At 46.7% G+C, this 23305-nt stretch overlaps 1 protein-coding gene across 1 annotated transcript; it reads right to left on the minus strand.

Moving 5' to 3' along the window:
* Positions 1-3348: 3348 nt before the first annotated feature.
* Positions 3349-20243, minus strand: LOC130486992 (zinc finger protein RFP-like). Its single transcript, XM_056860317.1, has 7 exons — positions 19830-20243; positions 17663-17758; positions 10126-10356; positions 9943-9965; positions 7540-7655; positions 6447-6473; positions 3349-3890 (listed from the first exon to the last, which is right to left on the minus strand). The coding sequence occupies exons 1-7, from the start codon at positions 20241-20243 to the stop codon at positions 3349-3351; spliced, it is 1449 nt and encodes a 482-aa protein (XP_056716295.1).
* Positions 20244-23305: the final 3062 nt, after the last annotated feature.

Raw genomic sequence — 23305 nt, forward strand, 5'->3', positions numbered from 1 at the left:
ATGCTAGCCTCAAGTGAATGAAGCTGTTCCCTGAAAGCCAAGAGCTCTCTCCACACATTGAGCACACACTCAATAGCTGCCCCTTGGTCCTTCGTGTGGAACACTTTGCAAAGTACTAGAGAGCATCCACTCCCTTCCTAGCACTCTAATAGCTGGTTTCAGTGTTAAGGTTTAAATTCGGACGCTTGTTTGAAACTATGCATACTCTTGTACCAAGAAGGAAAATGCAGTTCTCTGACTTCCCCATCCTGATGGTTTGTCTCTGGGATTCTTTCCTAGTCACCTGCAAATTTCACCACTAAACTCCCCAGTTAGCACATTGTTTCCACGTGCACAAGAAACCTTTGTGATTTCTTCAAGAGTAGGAACTTTCATTAACTCCTGCGTATAGCCATGAGCTGTGGTGTAAACCCCTCCCACTTAGACAATGGCAGACTCACACATACCAAATTAACAGAAGTCTTTCCCACCAGGACCTTGTGCTACTAAAGCACATTCCAGGAGCCAGAAACAAGCTTCAACCCAACCCCATAGCTGCTCAGGAACCCAATGTTTAGGGGAAGGGCCGTAGCTCAGTGGTAGAGCATCTGCTTGGCAAGCAGAAGGTCCCAGGTTCAATCCCCAGCATCTCCAGTTAAAGGAATTAGGCAAGTAGGTGATGCAAAAGACCTCTACCCTGAGACCCTGAAGAGCCGATGCCCCTTTGCATCTGCATATAGGATTGCCAACCTCCAGATGGTGCCTGCAGTTCTCTTGGAATTATAACTGATGTCCAGACTACAGAGATCAGTTCCCCAGGAGAAAATGGCTGCTTTGGAGGATGGACTCTATGGTATCATATCCCTGCTGAGCTCCCTCCCTTTCCCAGGCTCTGTCCCCAAGTGTCCAGGAATTTTCCAGCCCAGAGTTGGCAACTCTACCTGCATAGTTCAGTCACACACATATAGGGTTGCCAGGTTCCTTTTTGCCACCAGTTGGAGGTTTTTAAGGCGGAGCCTAAGGAGGGTGGGGTTTGGGGAGGGACTTCAATGCCATAGAGTCCAATTGCCAAAGCACCCATTTTCTCCAGGTGAACTGATCTCTATCAGCTGGAGATCAGTTGTAATTCCAGGAGGTCTCCAGCTAGTACCTGGAGGATGGCAGCCGTACAGACATAAAAATATAAGAAGGGCCTTGCTGGATCAGACCAGTGGTCTATCTAGTGCACCTTACTGTTTCACATGGCTTCCAACCAGCTACCCTGAAGGGCTAATAAATAGGGCAAGAGAAGCCCAGGCCTCCTTGGACTAGCATTCGGCACGTCCCCACTTAGTCATCTTTTTTTAAAAAACTGAGAAGTTAGACCAAGGTTAAAATAGTTTTTTTAAGGAAAATTTGTGCAGAATATGTCTATTAATGGCTACTAATTAAGATAACCAAGTGGAATCTCCACATAGAGTCAAGTACATCCTGGAACACGAGACACATGGTTTGCAGAAACTACCCTAAGTAATTCAAGTTCAAACTGGCTATATGCCATTACAAAACTTGGGGTTATAAAATACACAATAAACAATTGCAAATTCAGGTAAGAACAGCAAAACAATGAAAACAAGTTTTTCAGAACTCTGTAAGAGCATGTAAACAATTGACCTCAGATCCCAAAACTGGAGGCCACTAGGCAGGGAGTTAGAAAACTGCTGATATTTAACAGCCGCTTAAGTAAAATTTGCTGCAGGTAGCGTGATCTTTATTTATTTATTTATTTGCTTTAAAATTTCAGCCAATGTTCCAACTTTCACACAACAGACCAATGCATGTTCTCCTCCTGAATTCATAAAAGATGTCTCTGCTTTAGATTCAGTATAATTATATCAGAACTAAAAGGTAAAGGTCCCCTGTGCAAGCACTGGGTCATTCCTGACCCTTGGGGTGATGTCACATCCCGACGTTTACTAGGCAGACTTTGTTCATGATGGGGAGGTTTGCCAGTGCCTTCCCCAGTCATCTTCCTTTTACCCCCAGCAAGCTGGGTATTCATTTGACCGACCTCGGAAGGATGGAAGGCTGAGTCGACCTTGAGCCGGCTACCTGAAACCGACTTCCGCTGGGATCGAACTCAGGTCGTGAGCAGAGCTTGGACCGCAGTACTGCAGTTTACCACTCTGCGCCACAGAGCTCCTAGTATATCAGAACTACAAAGTGGCAAATACCACCATTTCAGTATACAGTGAAATGCAAGTTATGTGAAACTGGAACAAGAAGATTTCACACATGGGAATTTCTTTCCATTCCTCCTGGAAGGGCTGACGTGTTTGCCTGACACTCCACATCATTTGGTTTTGGGCCAGGTCTTTCTCCCCACCTCACCCCACCCCACCTTCTTTCATTGCAACAGGAATTCCTCGGTGGAACAGGCTTCCTCGGAAGGTGGTAAGCTCTCCTTCCCTGGAGGTTTTAAAGAAGAGGTTAGATGGCCATCTGTCAACAATGCTGATTCTGTGACCTTAGGCAGATGATGAGAGGGAGGGCATCTTGGCCATCTTCTGGTCACTAGGGGTGTGGGGGGAGGTAGTTGTGAATTTCCTGCATTGTGCAGGGGGTTGGACTTGATGGCCCTGGTGGTCCCTTCCAACTCTATGATTCTAGGAAGTAACACAGCTGTTACTTCCATTCTCATCTGCATGCCCTACAGTCCTCCATATGTGGGGGATGGAATCTGCATAGTGACTGAACATGAGGTTACAATCCTCCTTTCACTGCCGTATTTTGAAACAATTGCATCAACTAGCAAAAAAGGAAAATAGAAGTCACAGCTAGCCTTACTAGTTCCCCACCCATGGTGGGAAACCTCCTGCCCCCATGTTCCTTCTCCTGCACTCACCCAATGGAGCAGCAGCAGAAAACATGAGCAGGGAAAACAATAGCTCTGATGCCACGATATCACTTCTGGGTGCTCGCCTGGAAGTGACATCACAGTGCCTGTGACACTTAACCATAGAGACTGTGGGAATTCCTAGAACATCACAGATGCCATGACATCACTTCTGGGCACTAGTCCAGAAGTGATAGGATGGTGTCAGTGACATTACCCACCCCAGCCTGTGCCCCCAAACACTACCAGGGCTTGCCAGTGCAGGGCTGGCAACCTCAGCCGTATCCCCACCCAGTTGAGCCAATTTACTGCTGCCACATTTGACTTGCAGATGGAAGAGTCTATGCATCCACTCTTGAGAAATGGAATATTTAAGAGTACAACCCTTTGCCTGGTTCTCATGCAGTTGTACAGATCTAGAAAGTCAACATCTTTTGCTGGTATTCTTCTGATGGTGTGGAAGTTGGGAGTAGGTAGGGAATTTGCCTCGGTATTCAGCATTTCAGCGTGACTCCCTTCCCCACCCAAAAATAGGGGTAGATCTTCTCCCCAGAGAACACAGCTGAAGAAAAAGTGAAGATCGAGTGGTCTGTCTCTGCATCAAAGAATCTCACAGAGCCTTCTTCATAGTCCAGGCACACCAGGATTTTCCTAGGCTCAGGTCTCAAGTCCAAAGGCGTCCGCTTAGGGGAAGTAAAAGCGGCCAGTTGCCGAAGAGAGAGGGAGTAAAAGAATGGCTTGCCCACAGCCCAGATCCCTTCACTAGGATTGAGGCTGAAATATCCTTTCCTCCGGATAGACTCTCGTGTGACCCCTACTGCCCATAGCGCCCCTTCTTCTTCCTCCTCCACCACCTCCACTTCCCACCAATGTTGTCCTGAAGAGAATCCCTCATGGCCCAACACACAGCGCTCTTTGTCAAATCTCTCTGGGGTCTCGGGCAGGTCCTGTTCTTTGCCTTCCCACCTCACACTCTTCAGGTCCTCAGATATGACGAGGTAGGGATTGGCTGTGCCTGGATCCAGGGTCATATTCACTGCAGGGCAGAGAGAGGGGACGGGTGGTAGATAAAATTGAGGAAATGATCAGCTGTCAGAGGGTGACTCATCAAATCCTCCCCCCCCCCCCCGGTTTCACTAACATCTGGTTGGGAGACCTGGCAAAAACAAGAAAAGCCACTTCCCTGAGCAGAGGCAGATAACGGACAGAGAGAAACCACTGGCTGAGGCAGTACTCTGACGCCTAGTTACTGGGATAGCTTTAAATTCCCATACTCGTAAAAAAGCAGACACTAAACTTAATCCCAGGAGCCCCGTGGCGCAGAGTGTTAAACTGCAGTCAAAAGCTCTGCTCGCGACCTGAATTCGATCCCGACGGAAGTCGGTTTCAGGTAGCCGGCTCAAGGTTGACTCAGCCTTCCATCCTGCCGAAGTCGGTCAAATGAGTACCCAGCTTGCTGGGGGTAAAGGGAAGATGACTGGGGAAGGCACTGGAAAACCACCCCGCAAACAAAGTCTGCCTTGGAAACGTTGGGATGTGACGTCACCCCATGGGTCAGGAATGACCCGGTGCTTGCACAGGGGACCTTTACCTTTAAACTTAATCCTAGAATTGGATGGGGCAAAACACCATATGTAGTCTAACTCCACACCTGAAGAGAGACAATAGTATTAAGTGTTTATATAACTCTTTTAAAGAGAGTTGTAAGTATTTCAGATCCATTATGTCAATAATAGCCCGTGGCATCTCCATTACAGGGGTGTATGTGAGTCTGAGAGAATGATGGCTTGTCTGGGGCAACTAAGTTGACAACAGAATTATAAGTGGAACAGGGCTAGTGCTCAAAGGCTGCTCTTGGGAGGGGATGACTCCTCATTGCTGCTGTGAGGACAGAGGGCAGAGTAACAGCGGATGGTCCATAAGGGATATTCTGTGTTATCCTGTAGTGTCCACCATTTCCCTCCCCTCTGGCCACCAGATTGTTTATGCTGGTAGTACTACCAAGTAATTGGCAGGAGGTATTTTGCTCGAGTGTTGAGACCTGTATACCTACTATCAGTTTTAAAAAGCAAAAAACCCATCAGTGGCAGGGAAATTAAAAGAAAATGGCGCAGATGGGGGCTGGAAGGTATGGAAATCAGCACCTTCCTGTCTACGCGGTGACATAAGAACATAAGAAAGGCCCTGCTGGATCAGGCCAAGGCCCATCAAGTCCAGCAGTCTGTTTACACAGCGGCCAACCAGGTGCCTCTAGGAAGCCACTAACAAGACGACTGCAGCAGCACCATCCTGCCTGTGGTCCACAGCACCTAATATAATAGGCATGCTCCTCTGATACTAGAGAGAATAGGTATGCAGCATGACTAGTATCCATTCTAACTAACAGCCATGAATACCCCTCTCCTCCATGAATATGTCCACTCTCCTCTTAAAGCCCTCCAAGCTGGCAGCCATCACCACATCCTGGGGCAGGGAGTTCCACAATTGAACAATGCGTTGTGTGAAAAAATACTTCCTTTTATCTGTTTTGAATCTCTCACCCTCCAGCTTTAGCAGATGACCCCGTGTTCTAGTATTATGGGAGAGGGAGAAAAACTTCTCCCTGTCCACTCGCTCCAAACCATGCATAATTTTATAGACCTCTATCATGACTCCCCTCAGCCGCCTTCTTTCCAAGCTAAACAGCCCTAAGCGTCTTAACCGCTCCCCATAGGACAGTTGCTCTAGTCCCCTAATCATTTTGGTTGCTCTTTTCTGCACCTTCTCAAGCTCTGTAATATCTGGTTTGAGTATGACCTTTCCAAAAAGATCACACCAAAGCAAGTTTTTTGGGGGAAAAGTCTGTGAGGCAGGAGAAAATGTGGAATGTCGACTAGGCTGTGAGAAAGCAACTGTCCCGCACACACACACACTGCAGTTTGGGGAAGGAGAATATGGAACTAAAAGTTTCTGTGGTAGCACCCTTAGACTAGGGTTGCCAGGCCTGCAATGGCAACCAGTGGGATACCGGGGGGTGGCCATATGGGGGTGGCCTTCGAGCAACTCTGTGATGGCACTTTTGGGAAACCCAGAAGTGATGTCATGCCTCTCTAGGAATTGGCCAAAATTCTATGGTAAAACCACAGAGTTTTCAGTGATTCCTAGAGAGGACAGACATTGCTTCCACTCAGAACAGCAGTGGGGAATGCCACTGGCGGGCTGGCAACCCTACTACAGACACTACACTGGGTTTTATTCATTTGTCCATCTACTCATTACTTGTTTGACCATCCTTTAAACGCCACTGATGGGGGAAGGGGGCTAATTATACAAAATTCTAAGCACACAGGGTGCTGGAGAATAATACCAGTATAACTGCTCTAATAAAGTTTATTGTGCATGTTCTTCTGAATGTGAAGGGGGCTCAAACAGAATATTTGTCTGTGGGCCTGTGGCAGCTCTGGCATCCTGACTCCCTGGTTAGCCTATTTATTGCTTGGATCCTATGTGAGGGGAAAAGAGATCTAGCTAATGGTCTGGAAAGGGGTGGTACTTGAATCTCCATCCCCCACCAAAATAGTCCATTCTTCTTTAGTTCTATGCAGATAATTACCTTTGTTCAGCACTTGTTCCAGGGACCCTATTATGTGGAGGAAAAGGTGAAAATTTAATCAGATGGTTGTTGTCCAGTCACCCCCAAAGTGGCTCACAAAAATTAAAATAAGCTGCCATGCAACACTAGGGTCAAACTGGTATCAAAAACTGTCTAATCCATATGTACTACGAAGGCAGCAAAGACAGAGAAAACACGTCCAAACTTTAACCCCCAATACCTGCCAAAAATATCAGTCTAAATACCAAACCCCTCAGTTTTCTGAAACCTTGGCCAAGATGAAAGAGTGACCATTAGGGCTGCCATCTGGCCAGGAGAAAAATGTCCTGTAAAGAGGCCTGCTATGTGGAAATGGGCAACTGAAGCCTTTCAAGGCATGGAGGTAAGTAGCAACAGCTAATACTTGCTGCAGGTCAAACTGATATCCAAGGGAGAGCTGCAGGGACCAGTTTGAAGAATTAGCTTTCAAATCTGGAGTCTGTTGGCCAACCTAGATACAATATGGAAGATTTGTCCTAAGGATCTTTGAAAAGCAAATTAGCAGTGCAGTTGAATGCTCTGAAGATCAGGGCAGTGTGCTAGGTAAAAGGATAGAACTATTCTCCCTTTTTTTGCCATCAGGTCACAGCTGACTTATGGCAACTACATAGGGTTTTCAAGTGGCATTCAGAGGTATTTTGCCTTTGCCTGCCTCCGTGTCATGACCCCGGTATTCCTTGGAGGTTTGCTATCCAAATACTAGCCAGGGCTAACACTGTTTAGTTTATAAAATCTGATGAGATTGAGCTAGCCTGGGCTGTCTAGCTCAGGGCACCTTTTCCTTTCAAATGCTCACCCAATGATTATTCTCTAATGTTCAGACCACTCCCTGAGCCTGCTATTTAGTTTTTACATAATCCACAAAAGATTCTAATCATGGATATTTTCACATTGCCTAATGTGGTCCTGTTTTAGGAGTAAGGGCATCGAAATTACAGGGGAGAAAACCTTGAAGGGCAAATTGTCTTCAAGGAGCTTGCCTTCAAGGGAAACCTGGAAGTGGATTAACCTCACAGATCTGTATCCATTCCCCTTCCTGAACTGTCCTCAATACCTTTATATTTTTCCATAGTCTTTTCTAAAGCAGAATTCTTTTGTGAGTAAATTCCAGGGATCTCTTCTAGCCAAGGACAAAGGTCCACCACATTCCCGACTCGTTCCTTCTCAAACCTGGAAGAGAAGATAATTGCATTTATCAAAAAGTTAAAAAGCATTGTGCTGCCTTCACCTACAAGCTTGTAGGTTGTAATTGCTGTTTGGCCAGTCACTTTTTAAAAAAAGCTTTCAATATTAGAATCGTAGAGTTGGAAGAGACCACCAGGGTCATCTAGACCCATCCCCTGCACAATGCAGGGAATTCACAACTACCTCCTCCACACACCCCAGTGATACCTGTTCCATGCTGAGAAGATAGCAAAAAAACCTCCAGGATCCCTGGCCTGGAGGAAAATTGCTTCCTGACCCCAAGGTGGCAATCGGCATTTCCCTGGGCATAATGTTACTTATGACTGAAATTGATTAGAGTTGAAATGTGGTGATTAGGAGCACAGTCTGGCTTTATCAAACACCAGGCAGCTCTTCCTGTGATATAACTATAGTTTCCCCAGTAATTCCTTTGCTGTTGTCGAACACTTCAAGCTGCCTTATTCTGATTCAAACCATTGGTCTTTCAGGGTCTGCATTTTCTTCTTTGACTGGTCAAAGGGGGAGGTCTCTTTCCATCACCTACCATCTGATCGTTTTAACTGGGAATGTTGGGGACTGAACCTGGACCTTCAGCATGCCAAGCAGATGCTCTACAACTGATACAGGATCCCACTCCTATCAGGGTCCCCATCTTTCTCCGCCATCACCTTTTGTTTTTAAAATTCATCCTGATAAATAATTCTGGAGAACTTGAAAAACCAGTGATGATCTATCAAGGTCAGTATTGCCCACTCCGACTGCAGCAGAACTCCACGGTCTTAAGCAGAGGTAATTTGCATCACCTATTACTTGATCTTTTTAACTGGAGATCCTGGGGGTTGAACCTGTGGCCTTCTACATGCAAAACAGATACTCTACCACTGAGCTGTGACCCCTTATAAGGAACAAATAGAAGAAATAAGAGATGTGCTGGGGCAGATGCCAGGCTGATCGCTCACTGGTGGGGTGTATGCTTTGCAACTAGAAGGTTGTACATGTCTGTCCTTGTTTTAGAAGGGCGAAAATGCATGGTCGCTTTAGCCTCCTTTATTCCGTTTCAGCCAGGATTCAGCCAGGATCAAACACATGCGTTTTCGCCAAACACCAATTCAGGACACATTGGGCGAAAACACACGGTCGCTTTAGCCTCCTTTATTTCCTGTTTCAGCCAGGATTCAGCCAGGATCGGACGCACATTCGGCAAAATGCATGCATTTGATCCTGGCTGTATCCTGGCTGAAACAGGGAATAAAGGAGGCTAAAGCGACCATGCGTTTGCGCCCATTGATTCAAGAAGGCTGACTCTGAGCTTCACTGCAGAGCAATCAGAGACAAATACAAATAACTGCAATCTGGGAAGTAAACAACACCATTTGGCTGAATTTCCACATTCTACTAAGCTCAGGAGAGAGTGATGAAACTTTGGCCATTTATGTACAGGAGGATTTGCCTTGGACTTGCCGCTCTCTAGATGCACATTTTCCCCATCCGAATTCTCAAAACTCAACAATAAGCCCCCATGCAGAGTTCTGAGAATTCAGATGGGGAAAATGTGCATCTAGAGAGCACAAAGCCGAGGCAAAACCTCCAGTGCATAAAATGGCAGCGTGACTCGATTTCAGCAGAGGTGGTTGTAGCAAACATCTACATCTGAGGTTTTAACTATTCAACGAAAGAAGGTTACAGCTTCAGTCTCTGATATCTGTAGCCTGAAAAGATTTCAGGCAGCTAGGCTGAGAAATACCTGAGACCCTGGAGAGCCACTGCCCCTTAGGACAGACAATATGGGTGTACTTGCTGTGATTCACTATGAGGCAACTTCTGATTTCACACTCTTCAGAACTAGGGTTGCCACAAGACCCAGAGAAAAATGTCCTGTTCCTTTAACAGAGGTTTAATGTATGAAAACGGGCAGTGTAGCTTTTCACGGCATGGAGATAAATAACATCCCATCGATCCTCTTATAAGGGGACAGGACATTTTTCCTCCAAGCCTGTTGGCAACCCTATACAGAATAAAAAGTGCTTGTTTTCAGATGAAATCTACAATTGTAACCGAGCTCCTGTGGCAAAGGGGCCCTCTCCCTTCCCTGCTGTCAGAAGGAAATATAATTTTAAGCTCTTTAATATTTCCATCCAAAAGGTTGTTTCTGAAGGTTGATCATACTCAAAAGAGCTTCTGTGTTTATGTTTATTTTTGGCAACATCTCTGTGTTTTTAAAAAAGGAACCAACCCCTCTTTTTTACAGAAGGAGAAAGAGAAGGAGCCATACCTGCTCACGGTACTTCCGATGTTCTGCAAAAGAGAATGAAATAAATTAGATTCAGCTCTAAAGACAGGAACGTCCATTTGATAACTTCTTGTTCTCAAAGGGATTCACTTGCTCCTTCATAATGTTGGAGGGCAACACTGTTTCCCAGGGTCCTAGGAAGTAATCTCGTTTTTTAAATCTTACCTGCAGGAATTGACTCTCTGGCTGCTGGCACTTCTCTTCCATCTCCATGAGCAGTTTGCTGAGACGTGGGATCTCCTCACAGAGTCTGGTGAGATTTTCTTCCTGTTTTTTCCTGATCTCTTTCTCCAGATCTGTTATCTGGGCTAGCAGAAGGTTTTCCTTTTCCTCAAGAAACTTGCGCATTTGCTCAAAGGTTGCCAGGATCTTCTGCTTCTCCACTTCTAACTGTGTCTGGGAAAGACATACCGAAATTGGGGAAGAGTCAGATCCCTTGATATTATAGATCAATCAAATTTTTTTGGGGGGGGGATTGTGATCTCCGTGGGAGCTGGGGTGGCTTGGAATGTTAAATGGCACAGGAAGAGGTAGGGTTGCCAACTGGCTGGAGAAATGGCCTGTCCTTTGTTTTGCCATCAAGTCACAGATGACTTAAGGCGACCCCAGTAGAGTTTTCAAGGCAAGAGACATTCAGAGGTGGCTTGTCAATGCCTGCTTCCTCATCACACCCCTGGTATTCCTTGGAGGTCTTCCATCCAAATACTTGCCAGGGTCAACCATGCTTAGCTGAGATCAGGCTAGCCTGGGGCCATCTAGGTCAGGCCTGTCTGTCCCTTTTAAAGGATGTTATTGATCCCCATGCCATAAAAAGCTTCAGCTGCCTACTTCCATACATAAAGCTTCCATTAAAGGGACAGCATATTGGTGACCGTAGGGGGATGCAGTGGGTAAGCATCTGCCCTATGTTGCTGGCTACGTCTGAGCTTAGTAGTCCATCCAGCGCTACCTGCTTCTGGTGGCCAGTGACTCTCCAAGGTAGTAGCCCACCAGCAATTTCCCCGGTAAGCTAAAGGTTCAGTTAGCCCCTGGTGGGATCAAGGTTTCTCTGTCTGAGACCTCCACCTGATTCTATTTGTAGGTTGGTTAAGCCCCCTAACCCTAGCCTGTAGCAGGACAGGCAGAGAATTCCAGTACTTTTATTAGCCATGCCTGATTTAGATACCTCTATAGTTGGCTCTGTTTGGGTCTCTTCTATGGATGCACAAATATACCTATTTTTTTTGTTTCTTTTTGTTATCTTTATTTATCTAATTTATTTTTCCATTTACACCCCACCCTCTATCCCTGGCTAAGGCCAGGCTCAGGGCAGCTAACAATATCAAATACAATATAATAAAACTATAAAATACAATCAACCTTAAAAATTTATTAAAACAGTTCCAATCTTTAATCAGTTGAATAATTAAAACAAGAGGTGGTCACCATAGGAGCATAAGGCAGCGCTTGGCCTGGAAAAGCAGTCAGGGCCCACCAATTTAAGTAGGCACAACATGGGGGGTAAGGAAGCCAGCTCTGATGATAAACCGTTGCTGCCCTCAACTATAGGCCTGGCGGAATATCTCCATCTTACAGGACCCGCAGAATTCTTTAAGGTCCCAAAGGGCCCTGGTCTCACTAGAGAGTAGGGTTGCCAGGTCCCTCTTTGCCACCAGCGGGAGGTTTTTGGGGCGGAGCCTGAGGAGGGCGGGGTTTGGGGAGGGAGGGACTTCAATGCCATAGAATCCAATTGCCAAAGCAGCCATTTTCTCCAGGTGAACTGATCTCTATCGGCTATGTAAAGCCTGTGTTATAGTATTAATTTCGAATTAATATAACACAGTGGGAGGTTGATAGTTCAAAGCAGTAGTTTATTGAGCTCAATAATACATACCGGATAAAACTGCCCTAATGCGCAGGACAGTCTTCATACAGAACAAAGGATTGCTACCCCAGTTATAACTTCTGGTTAGGGATGTTCCAATTACGTCGACTTACTAAACATTGGTTGTCTGCCTTTCTTTAATTAACATAGTATATAGAGATTGGTAGAAGCTGTCTCTAAGCAAGCACTTGGTCTTGTGATTCACATTCCTAACAGTGAAGGTAAGACACTGTGTTTCTCTACAGGGGAAAGCCTGTACCAGGCAATGTGTTCTGTTGGCCTCTTGTAGTTATGGATGCCAACGTTCCCAAAGTTTCCATGTGTGGGTAGAATATATCTGCCTGATGCTATGCTCTATTCTTGAGCATAGCACCTCATGAACCTATGAATGTTTATACATATGAAAGAATATATGTTTTCCTATAAATGAAGTTTATAGGCACTTCAGCTAGAGATCAGTTGTAATAGCAGGAGATCTGCAGCTAGTACCTGGCAATTGGCAACCCTACTAGAGAGGGAGTTCCACCAGGCTGAGGACAGGGCAGAAAAAGACCTGGCTCTAGTTGAGGACAGCCAGACAATCTTTGGGCTGGGGACCACCAGTAAATTGTTAGCAGAGTGCAATGCTCTCTGGGGGGGCATGCCAGGAGAGACCATCCTGCAGATACGATGGTCCCAGACCATGAAAGGCTTTAAAGGTTAAAACCGGCACCTTGAACCTGATCTGGTGCTCCACCTGGAGCCAGTACAGTTGACGGAGCACTGGCTGAATAGGGGCCTTCAACGGAGGCCCCGTAAGGACCCTCGCTGCGGCATTCTGCTCCAGATGGAGTTTCCTGATCAGTCTCGGGGGCAGCCCTATGTAGAGCGATTTACAGTAATCTTATGTTATTGTTGACACATAAGCCTGTCCATGTCTATCTCTGGGGTGTTCCTGATTTGTTTGCTATAGGGGGTTACCGCATTATGTATTCCCAGTGATGTATTAAGAGTTTGAAAATGTTATAAAAAATACTGTTCGCACTTTGTTTGAACCCATTTTTTAGCCATGGCATCCAAAAACCCTTTTTAAGTGATGTTTTTTATAACATTTTTAAACTCTTAATACATCGCTGGGAATATGGTTACCACATTATGTATTCCCAGCAATGTATTAAGAGTTTGAAAATGTTATAAAAAACATCACTTTAAAAGGGTTTTTGGATGCCGCGGCTAAAAAATGGTTGGAAGACGTCTTCAAACTAAAGGGGCCAAACAAAGTGCAAACAGTATTTTTTATAACAGTTTCAGACTCTTAATACATCGCTGGGAATACATAATGCGGTAACCCTTATGTGGGAACCCCCTCTATTATGCTGCTGTTACAGCATTTTACACCACCAATACATTATACAGCATTGGTATGCAACTAGCACAAAAGTAACATTATGTAAATGCAAGGGGGAAAACTGCTGCAAGGAAAGAGAAAATGGAGCAAAAGTAGAGACTCGTGGATTCGATTTACATAAAGGAGAAGCAAAATTGCAACAAGATTCTGGAGTCAAAATGATGGCATTGCAAAATTTGGTAGAATCCTTGGTCTTATTTCCCCTCTTGGCCTCTCACATATGATTTGGTTGTCTGAGGGTGGCTTCCAGTTCCAGAGGTTATTGTTTGGGTCTGGAATTCAGGTCTAGTCAGTCTGACTGTTCAGATCTAGCTCAAATACCTACATTACTAAAATAAATAAGAGACTCCATTATCTGACATTGCCTCTACCTTATCCTGTTGATGAACAAGATGCTAATGGCAATTGGGAATTAGCTATAGTGTAATTACTGAGATGAATGCCTTATCTGGATTTGTGGTGCCGCAAAATCAGATTTACAGAGCTGTGCCTTTTGCCTTTGTTGGGAACCAGGTGATTAATCTGGATCCATCCTGTACAGGTGAGCTATTATTGTATGGATCTGAGGTGCAATATAATGAAGTTTGAGTTGTTGAAACTGGTGTGCATCCAACCATCTGCAGACTTTGCAGAGAAGGACTTTCCCACTCTCCCCTCCTGCTGAAGCCTTTTGAGCATTTAGAAACTTTGGTCCTGGAGGTCAGAGACTCCCTCCCCCAACACCATAGGGAGCCAAGGGAATGACTGAAAGTGGGAGGAAGAATAAGGCAGATATTGCTGCTGCTTCTTCTGTAACCGGGAATGCCATTTGTCAGGGGCGAGGCAGACTGTATAGTTGTAGCTGGAACAATTAAAGGGACATGGACAATTCATTCCATTTTGTTTTGAAAAGTGGGAAAGGTACAACGGGTTGATCTGTGTAGACTTGGGCTATTGTACCATTTTACTTAGAGCCTATGTAATAATCCGAGCTGGATGCAATCAACCAGAGATCAGCAATTAAGTAATCTGTAAACTGGTGAGAAGTTGTGCAATTAACCTCTGACTCTGCCAATTGCTCTTGACTGATGCAACTAAGAAGAAACGTGCAATGAGTTATTACTACCATAGTCTGAGGAGTTTGTGTAATTGATGGGATGAGGTAAGAGTTGATGACCATATGTGTAAATCCAGCCGAGTGGCAGAAGGACCATATTTAATAGTTCCGCTGCCTATAAATAATAAGAACACTTAGCAATTCAAAGCACTGACCTGCCACCAGAGTAGTTTTAGCGAGGAAATGGAAACAACCACTTCTCCCAGATATTGAAGAATGGAAAGATAAGCTAATGGAATATGACACTATGGCAAAAATGACCAATATGATAAAAATAAATAATGAAATGAATTAAGATCAGTTCCACAAGAAATGGAAATTATTTTATAAATAGGTTGAGGACTAATATTAGCAAAATAGAATTTAAAAAAAGCAAAAGCAAAATATCAATGGCATCTATAACCTAATTTCAAAGCTAGACAACTATTCCCACTGTAGAGATATTAAATATATTTGACAGATAAAATAGGTGATTTTTCTCTGACTATAAAATATGCTTAACTAGCCCGAGCATTTCCCACTGTTGGTTCTTGTAGGTTATCCGGGCTGTGTAACCGTGGTCTTGGAATTTTCTTTCCTGACGTTTCGCCAGCAACTGTGGCAGGCATCTTCAGAGTAGTAACACTGAAGGACAGTGTCTCTCAGTGTCAAGTGTGTAGGAAGACACTGTCCTTCAGTGTTACTCCTCTGAAGATGCCGGCCACAGCTGCTGGCGAAACGTCAGGAAAGAAAATTCCAAGACCACGGTTACACAGCCCGGATAACCTACAAGAACCAATGAACTCTGACCGTGAAAGCCTTCGACAATATTTCCCACTGTTATTCACATGAACACACATGAAGCTGCCTTATACTGAATCAGACCCTTGGTCCATCAAAGTCAGTATTGTCTACTCAGACCAGCAGCAGCTCTCCAGGGTCTCAGGCAGAGGTCTTTCACATCGCCTACTCGCCTAGTCTCTTTAACTGGAGATGCCGGGGATTGAACCTGGGACCTTTTGCATGCCACGCAGATGCTCTACCACTGAGCCACAGTCCGTCCTCCTCATGTGTGTGACTTTTACAGGTAGAAGTCTTCTTGGCCATCTGCGTTTTCTGGATTATATCTGCTGCAGTGTAATGTATGGCATTTTCTTCTCTCTCTCTCTCTCTCTCTCTCTCTTAAATGAGTGTTTTGGCCTCCGGGCTAAATAAAATAAATTCATTTCATATTCAAATCACTACTTGATGCTGCAAAAACAAAGGATAAATTTGCATGTGTGAAGTGTCCTACAGATACTCTACTAACCATACTTAATGCCAAACATTGAGGTATTGGTTGCTTAACCCTAATTCTTCACTATCTAAGGCCGTGTTGGCGAACCTATGGCACGCGTGCCGACTCCGGCACGCGGAGCCCTCTCTGTGGGCACGCGCAGGGGCCGGAGCCAGCCGGCAGCGCCGCCCCCCCCCCTCCGGCGCCCCCCACCCCGGCCATTCACTCGCTCCGCCGCCCAGGCAGGCAGGCAGGAGGAGGGACCCGACCGCTGCGCCGGCGCTACAGGAGAGGAAAGGGACCGCCGCCGCCCTTGCGCCCAGGGGACCTCTCCGGCGCGCCCTGCGCCTCTCCATCCAGAGCGGCCCCGGGGGAGCGGCCGGGCAGCCCCACTCATCTTCTGCCGCCGCCGTCGGGCGGCTGGGGCCTCTGGGCTGCCGGCTTCCCCACGCCACACTCGCCGCCTCCTCGTCCCGGGCGGGCCGGGGGAGGAGCGTCTAAAAGCCCAGAGTGGGCTGAGAAAACGAGGGCGGGAGGGAGGGTTTTTCTGCCCCTCCATCTGCGACCCCCAAGCGTGGAGGGGCGTGTTGAGGGGGGGGCGTGTTGAGGGGGGGGCCTGCTGGCGCTGGCTGCGGGTGGCGGGGTGCTCCTGGGGGGGGTCTGGCCGCCTGCGCGCCCCCCCCCTCTGTGGAGATGTGGGCTGGGGAACCTGGAGGCGCCGCCGCCGCAGAGGGGGGTCTCCCCCTGCCCCACCGGGAGGAGCGCCCGGGAGAGGCGGGGGGGAGGGGCAAAGGATCCCCGCTGGAAGCAGTGGGGGGTGGGGACACCTTTGGGCCTGAGGGCTGCCCCCCTTCCCCCCATCCCCAAAGGTGCGGCTTGGGACCCTCGGGGGGGAGGGGCCCTTCTGCTCCATCCCGCTTTACTTTTGTTCCCGACACCCCTGTGACTCACTCCGGGCGCCTCGCGCGCCTCGCACTGAGGCCGCAACTGTCTCTCCCGGGCTCGTTTCCCGCCCCCTTCCCTTCCTTTGCATCAGGGGGCCCACCTTCTCTGGAGAGAGGAGCCTTCCAGCCCATCTGCTTCCCCCCCTCCAGGAGATTCCTTCCATTGCAGGGTTTCTCTGGGACTTCTTCTTGGATATTTATGCATTGGGAGGGGGGGTTTGCCCTTGGAAGAAGAAGCTCCTCGTTTCTTTCTGGGCGAAAACGCACAGGAGGTTTTGCCTTGGATTTGCCGCTCTCAAGGTGCACATTTTTCCCCATCTGAATTCTCAAAACTGCACGGGGGCTTATTGTTGAGTTCTGAGAATTTGGCTGGGACAAATGTGCGTTTGGGGAGCAGAGTTTTGAGAATTCAGATGGAGAAAATGTGCATCTAGAAAGCGGCAAATCCCAAGGCAAAACCTCCCATGCGTAAATGGCCTTTCCTTTTCTTCTCGCCCTCTCTCTTGCTCCCTCTCCACCCCCCTCCCCAGCTCTAACCAAGCTGCTGGCAATTTTGCATTGTCCCCCCACCCCGCATCCCTTCTTTGCAATACCCCTCCCCGCCTTCTGACTGGGATAGAGGGGCTCGGGGTCTCCGCTCCTGCTTGTATCTGAGGAACAGTCCTCTGGCTCTCCAAAGAGAGAGGCTCTTTCTTGTTGGGAGGTTTTGCCTTGGATTTGCCTCTTTCTAGGTGCACATTTCCCCCATCTGAATTCTCAAAACTACATGGAAGCTTATAGTTGAGTTTTGAGAATTTGGATGGGGAAAATGTGCATCTAGAGAGCGGCAAATCCAAGCCAAAACCTCCCATGCATAAATGGCTAGATCTCTCTCCCACCCCACCCCACGCAAATCTTTTTGGTCTCTAAGGTGCTGCAGGACTTGAACCAAACTATGCATGATTCCAAATGTGTGGGAATGCCTAAACTAAAACCTCAGTATTCAGGTTAAATTGTCGCATTGGCACTCGGCGATAAATAAGTGGGTTTTGGGTTGCAGTTTGGGCACTCGGTCTCTAAAAGGTTCGCCATCACTGATCTAAGGGAATAAGATGCCCCAGGAATCTACAGTTTGTCACTGAGCATCACTGTTCTTGTGGTAACAGAAAAAACCTACCAGGCACTTCTGGCTTCTTTGCTCTTCAGTTATTTTCTGTTCCTTGAGCTTCTCTCTCTCTTTCTCCAGAGATAGTAGCTGGGCCTGGATCTTCTCCTAAAGAAACAGAAAAAGTCGTTGCCCGGGGGAGATCAGCCCATTAATCCATCTGATACCCACCAGGGATTTTCTTAGAAAATAATACAGTATTTGGTAATGGACAAAAGTGATTTCCAGTGTGGTGTAGTGGTTAGAGTGTCAAACTAGTATCTTGGACACCCAAGGTTCGAATCCCCACTCTGCTCTGGAAGATCACTAGACGACCTTGGGCCAGTCACACCTTCTCAGCCAAACCTATCTCACAGAGATGTTGTGAGGATAAAATGGAGGAGTGGAGAATGATGTAAGCTGCTTTAGGGCCCTACGGGGGAGAGAAGCAGGGTATAAATGATGCAAATAAGTAATAAATAAATTTCAGGATTTCCTACAATTGGCTGAGAAACATTAGGATTTTCTCCATGACTCACCTTCCCTGCTTTCATAGAGATGTTGGGGGACATTAGCAAGAACTTCATCAGAAAGCCAAACATTTGGTATCATGCATGCTTAACTATAGACAGGACTAATGGCCAACTTTGGAAAGTAATCATTTACATCTTGTTCTTAAGCTTACAATCTGCATGTGAATGAATGCCCAAGAGAAATGACAGGACAGAGCAATGTTATTGTATACAGTCATAACAACTGAGTCCCATCAAGTCACGACATATGGCAACCCCTCAGGTGGTTTTCAGGGCAAGAGAAGTGGTTTGCCATTGCTTTCCTCTGCATAGCAACCCTGGTCTTCCTTGGTGGTCTCCCATCCAAATACTGACCATGGCCCACCCTGCTTACCTTCCAAATTAACAAGCTTACACCAGCATGGTGTAGTAGTTAAGAGCGGTGGTTTGGAGTGGTGGAGTCTGATCTGGAGAACCGGGTTTGATTCCCCACTCCTCCACATGAGCGGGGGACGCTAATCTGGTGAACTGGATTTGTTTCCCCACTCCTACACACAAAGCCAGCTGGGTGCCCTTGGGCAAGTTACAGCTCTGTTAGAGCTCTCTACGTCACAAGGTGTCTGTTGTGGGGAGGGGAAGGGAAGGTGATTGTAAGCCGGTTTGAGTCTCCCTTAAGCGGTAGAGAAAGTTGGCATATAAAAACCAACTACTACTACTACTACTCCTCTTCTCCTCCTCCTCCTCCTCCTCTAGTCTGGGCTATTCAGGCTGCTAACCCCGCAACGGGTACTTGGGTATTACCTCTTGAGTGCTGATATTAGTATGGTTAGCTTGGCCTTTGCATTCTCAGCTGATTGCTGGCAACTGTTGGCAGTTCTTCTAGTCTGGGGTTGCCCACATTTCTGTGCTTCTGAGGAAGTGAGCTCTGACTCATCAAAGCTCATGCTGAAATAAATTTAGTCTTTCAGCAGCTACCTGACTCCTGTGTAATTTTGTTGCAATGTACTAACATGGCTGCTACTCTGAAATTACTGCCAGCCTGCTTTTACCGAACCACTAGAAAGATAAGGAGGCCCTGAGCTATGGAACAGTTTGGATCTAATCTCTCCCCTATTTCCGGTGTTGCATCCACACAAACCACCATCTGTGTGAGATATTCTGTGGTTTTCCCTAGTCTGTAGCCATTCATTGAGAAAGGCAGAATAAAAAGCTAAGTAAATAATTATGTACAGGAAAGCAAAGGGATGCAACAAGTGGTACCATCAGGGCAGGGACTAAGCCCATGTCTCATCCATTAACAGCCAGTGTGATGTTGTGGCTAAGAGTGTCAGACTAGTATCTGGGAGACCCAGGTTCAAATCCCCGCTCGTGCCGTGGAAGCTTGTCGGGTGACCTTGGGGCAGTCACATTCTCTAAGCCTAACCTACCTCACAGGGTCGTTGTGAGGATAAAATGGAAGAGAGCAGAATGGTGTAAGCCACTTTGGGTCACCCTTGGGGAGAAAGGTGGGGATTAGAAAGGAATGAATGAATGAAATAATTAATTAAAGAGAGAGACCTGAAGCTATCTGCATAGCCCCATTCTGAGCTTCCTTTCTTGGTCACTGTAAAATATGATACAACTTTGGGATGATGGGAAAACTGGCTTCCGTAGAACTAGATTCCCCATCCATGGCAGTGCCTTCCTACCTTGAACTCTTCGGAAGCCTCCTCCACAGGAAGCACGCTGTGATTTTGGTGCCTCTTTGACCTGTCGCACACCACGCAGATGGGGGCTTCATCGTCCTTGCAGAAGAGCTTCAAGGGTTCCCGATGCCTCTCGCACATCGGCCGATTTCCTCCTGTTCGTTCTCCCTCCTGGTGCTCCTTGATTATTTCTATAAGGTTTGCCAGGGGCTGGTTTGGCTTGAAGTTCCTCCTCTGGACCGTTTCTCCGCACTGAGGGCAGGAAGAGGCTTTGTTCGATTCCCCCCAGCGCTGGGCGAGGCAGGCTTGGCAGAAATTGTGCCCGCAGTCAATGGTGACTGGGTTTTTGAAGTATTCGAGGCAGACGGGGCATTTGGCTTGACTGCGGAACTCCTTGACGAGACCCCCGGCTGCCATGGCTGCCTCTCCCTGGAGTGTATGAAGAGCCTTCGTTTCATTTCAGATTTCAAACCGTGACTGGGTGTTTCCTTTCCTGGAACCAGCCCAGCGTTGCATCACTGGCAGTTGTTTTGAAGAAGTCCCTCACTTTGCAAAAAAATAAATAAAAATCCTTGCCTTTAGGAATATCTTGCAAATATTCTTGTCCTCGGCAGCACATATACTCAATATTCTTGTACGTAGATCACAATGGGTAGATGTGTTAGTGTGTCACTAGCAGTAGAAAAGAGCAAGAGTCCAGTAGCACCTTCAAGACTAACAAAGTTTCTGGCAGGATATGAGCTTTTGTGAGCCACAGTTCACTTCTTCAGATTCTTGTACTTAGTCACTAACGGAGAACATCAGAGAGTCTGGTCTTTCCCTTTCACCAGATTTACATACCCACGTGGCGCTCCCTCATGGGCATTCGGAGTAACTAAAGATAGTTTGTCTCAGCACAGCAGAACAATTTAATTCCTTCATTTATACCATGTTTTTACTGGTCTGATTGACTGTGTGTGTGTGTGTGTGTGTGTAAAGTGCCGTCAAGTCGCAGCCAACTTTTGGCGACCCCTTTTGGGGTTTTCATGGCAAGAGACTAACAGAGGTGGTTTGCCAGTGCCTTCCTCTGCACAGCAGCCCTGGACTTCCTTGGTGGTCTCCCATCCAACTACTAACCAGGGCTGACCCTGCTTAGCTTCTGAGATCTAACCAGATCAGACTAGCCTGGGCCACCCAGTAAACAAACAAACATTTATACCATGCCAGTCTCTCCAATGGGGACCCAAAGCTGCTTGTATGCTCTCCCCTTCTCCATTTTATCCTCGCAACAACCCTGTGAGGTAGGTTAGGCTGAGAATATGTGTCTGGCCCAAGGTTACCCAGCAAGCTTCCATGGCAGAGCAGGGATCTGAGCCTGGAGCTCTCAGATCTCGTCTGACGATCTAACCCTGTGGGAGAAAAGAGCAAAAGTCCAGTAGCACCTTAAAGACTAACAAAATTTCTGGCAGGGTATGAGCTTTTGTGAGCCACAGCTCACTTCTTCAGCTACAGCTAGAACGTGAGTGCATCTGTCCATTCTAGGTGTATCTGAAGAAGTGAGCTGTGGCTCACGAAAGCTCCTACCCTGCCAGAAATTTTGTTAGTCTTGAAGGTGCTACTGGACTTTTGCTCTTTTCTACTGCTAGTGACAAACTAACATGGCGACCCATTGTGATTTAACCCAGTGGGGTTCACTCAGTGGATCGCAGACAACCCAATTTTAATCCCCCCCAAGCAATAATATATATATTAACAATAACCGTTGACTCACCAGAATACCTCTGAGATTACAGAGGTGTCTCTCCACACTACAGCTGAATCTTAGCTAGCTCTTGCGTATCGGGAGTGAGGGGAAGGGCTTTTAAGTCAGAGTTATGTCATTAAACCCTTTCAGGTGCTGCAGAAAAGCTTTCAGGTTCTGCAGAACTCTTTATTGAGCTGGGTGTTGAAAACAAATAAATAATTCTCTATGTTAAAAGTGCCCTTTAAGTTTCACGTAGTTCTGCAGGAGGAGGAGCGTGTAGAAGCTTTATCCATGCTGAGTTTTCTACTTGTTTCATGGGCTAGCATTCACCAGTGGTATGCCCCATTCTACCACCTAATTCAGTGGCATGTGTTAAGCCAAACTCATACATAGGAACCCCTACATCTCCATAACCTGTATATGACCATCACTGACAAATTGAGTTGTGTTTTACAAATAAAGCTGTTAGTTTTGTAACAATAAAAATAACAACAATAATAAGGGGACCTTCTGAGTACTGCATCTTGGCCATCTTCTGGGCATGGAGTAGGGGTCATTGGGAGTGTGGGGGGGAGGTAGTTGTTAAATTCCTGCATTGTGCAGGGGGTTAGACTAGATGACCCTGGTGGTTCCTTCCAACTCTATGATTCTGTTGTTCTACTGCATTGTATTACAATGCTGCTAAATTATAGGAATATTATATGCCCTTAGGAGCTAGTTTGACCCCTGCACTGGTGTTAGCGCCACTTGAACCGGGGAAATGGGCGCTAACGCCAGTGCTGGGCCACTTACGCTGGCACTGGGGATCTGCGTGGCAGTGCCATGCATGGGTGCCAGCTCAACCGCCATGGCAGTGTGTCTCCAGTGCAAGGGCTCATGCTGGTGCCAAAGAGGCGGGGCTGCCTTTAGTCAGCTCCCTGAGCCCTTTTGCCACGGGAACGCCCCCTTTTGTCGGCATGAACTGGTGGCTGGGAAAATGGTGGCGCAGCCCTGTGAAACTACATAAAGCAGTTTCATGGGATTGGGGGGAAATTTCACTTTTGGCTTACCGCACCAGGCCAGCAAGCCGCTCGGGAGGCAGCATGGCTGCGCTGTCCTCAGGCCCGCCACAACTATCCCTCCCTTAGGATTGCTCTGCCTGTCTCAATTTTCCCCTCGTAAACGCAATATGAGGATAACAGTGGACTATACAGCAGGTTTGCTGTAGACCATCCAGCCTCCTATCCTTAGCAATATGAGCATAATCTTTTCAGACACCACCTCCCCCATCTGCAGTACAGGGAAAATATTCCACAATTTATAACTTTGCTCCTAATGCAAGAAGCTCATGCAAGATAGTTTTGAATTCTTTTTTAACAAACTACCCCCTCATATTTTTCCCATAGAAGAAATAAAGAAAAATAGTTGTGTGGGAGGGGACTGCCAAACCACATGGCAACAGTAAAGCCCTAGTTTTATTTTCGACGTATACTCCTAGTAGCAGCGGTCACTGTTGCCACTCAAAAAAGAGATTGTGAGAGATTAAGAAAATCACACAAGAAACTTGGCCTGCACCTACACACGAAAAAAGCCCAGCTCTTTCTTAAGGAAATTGTTTTATTTGAGTTTTTACATTGATTCTTCCTTCACTTTTCTCATGCAGATGGGAACAGAAGTCGTTTTCGAAAACCAGCACAATTCTAGCCCCTTGCCTGGCTATCGTACAACAACAAAGCCTTTATTGGCATAAGATAAAATGTACAAAAGCAAATACATA

The sequence above is a fragment of the Euleptes europaea genome, chromosome 1 (genome assembly GCF_029931775.1).
Source record: "Euleptes europaea isolate rEulEur1 chromosome 1, rEulEur1.hap1, whole genome shotgun sequence".
In the NCBI taxonomy this organism is placed as follows: domain Eukaryota; kingdom Metazoa; phylum Chordata; class Lepidosauria; order Squamata; family Sphaerodactylidae; genus Euleptes; species Euleptes europaea.

Bases quoted from the DNA above. Each gene is read 5' to 3' on its own strand.
- LOC130486992 (XM_056860317.1), bottom strand. From the start codon at position 20,243: ATGGCAGCCGGGGGTCTCGTCAAGGAGTTCCGCAGTCAAGCCAAATGC. The intron at 10,357-17,662 runs GTAGGTTTTTTC...TGTCTTTCCCAG, and splicing joins AAAGAAGCCAGAAGTGCCTG to ACACAGTTAGAAGTGGAGAA. The intron at 9,966-10,125 runs GTAAGATTTAAA...TCTCTTTTGCAG, and splicing joins CAGAGAGTCAATTCCTGCAG to AACATCGGAAGTACCGTGAG.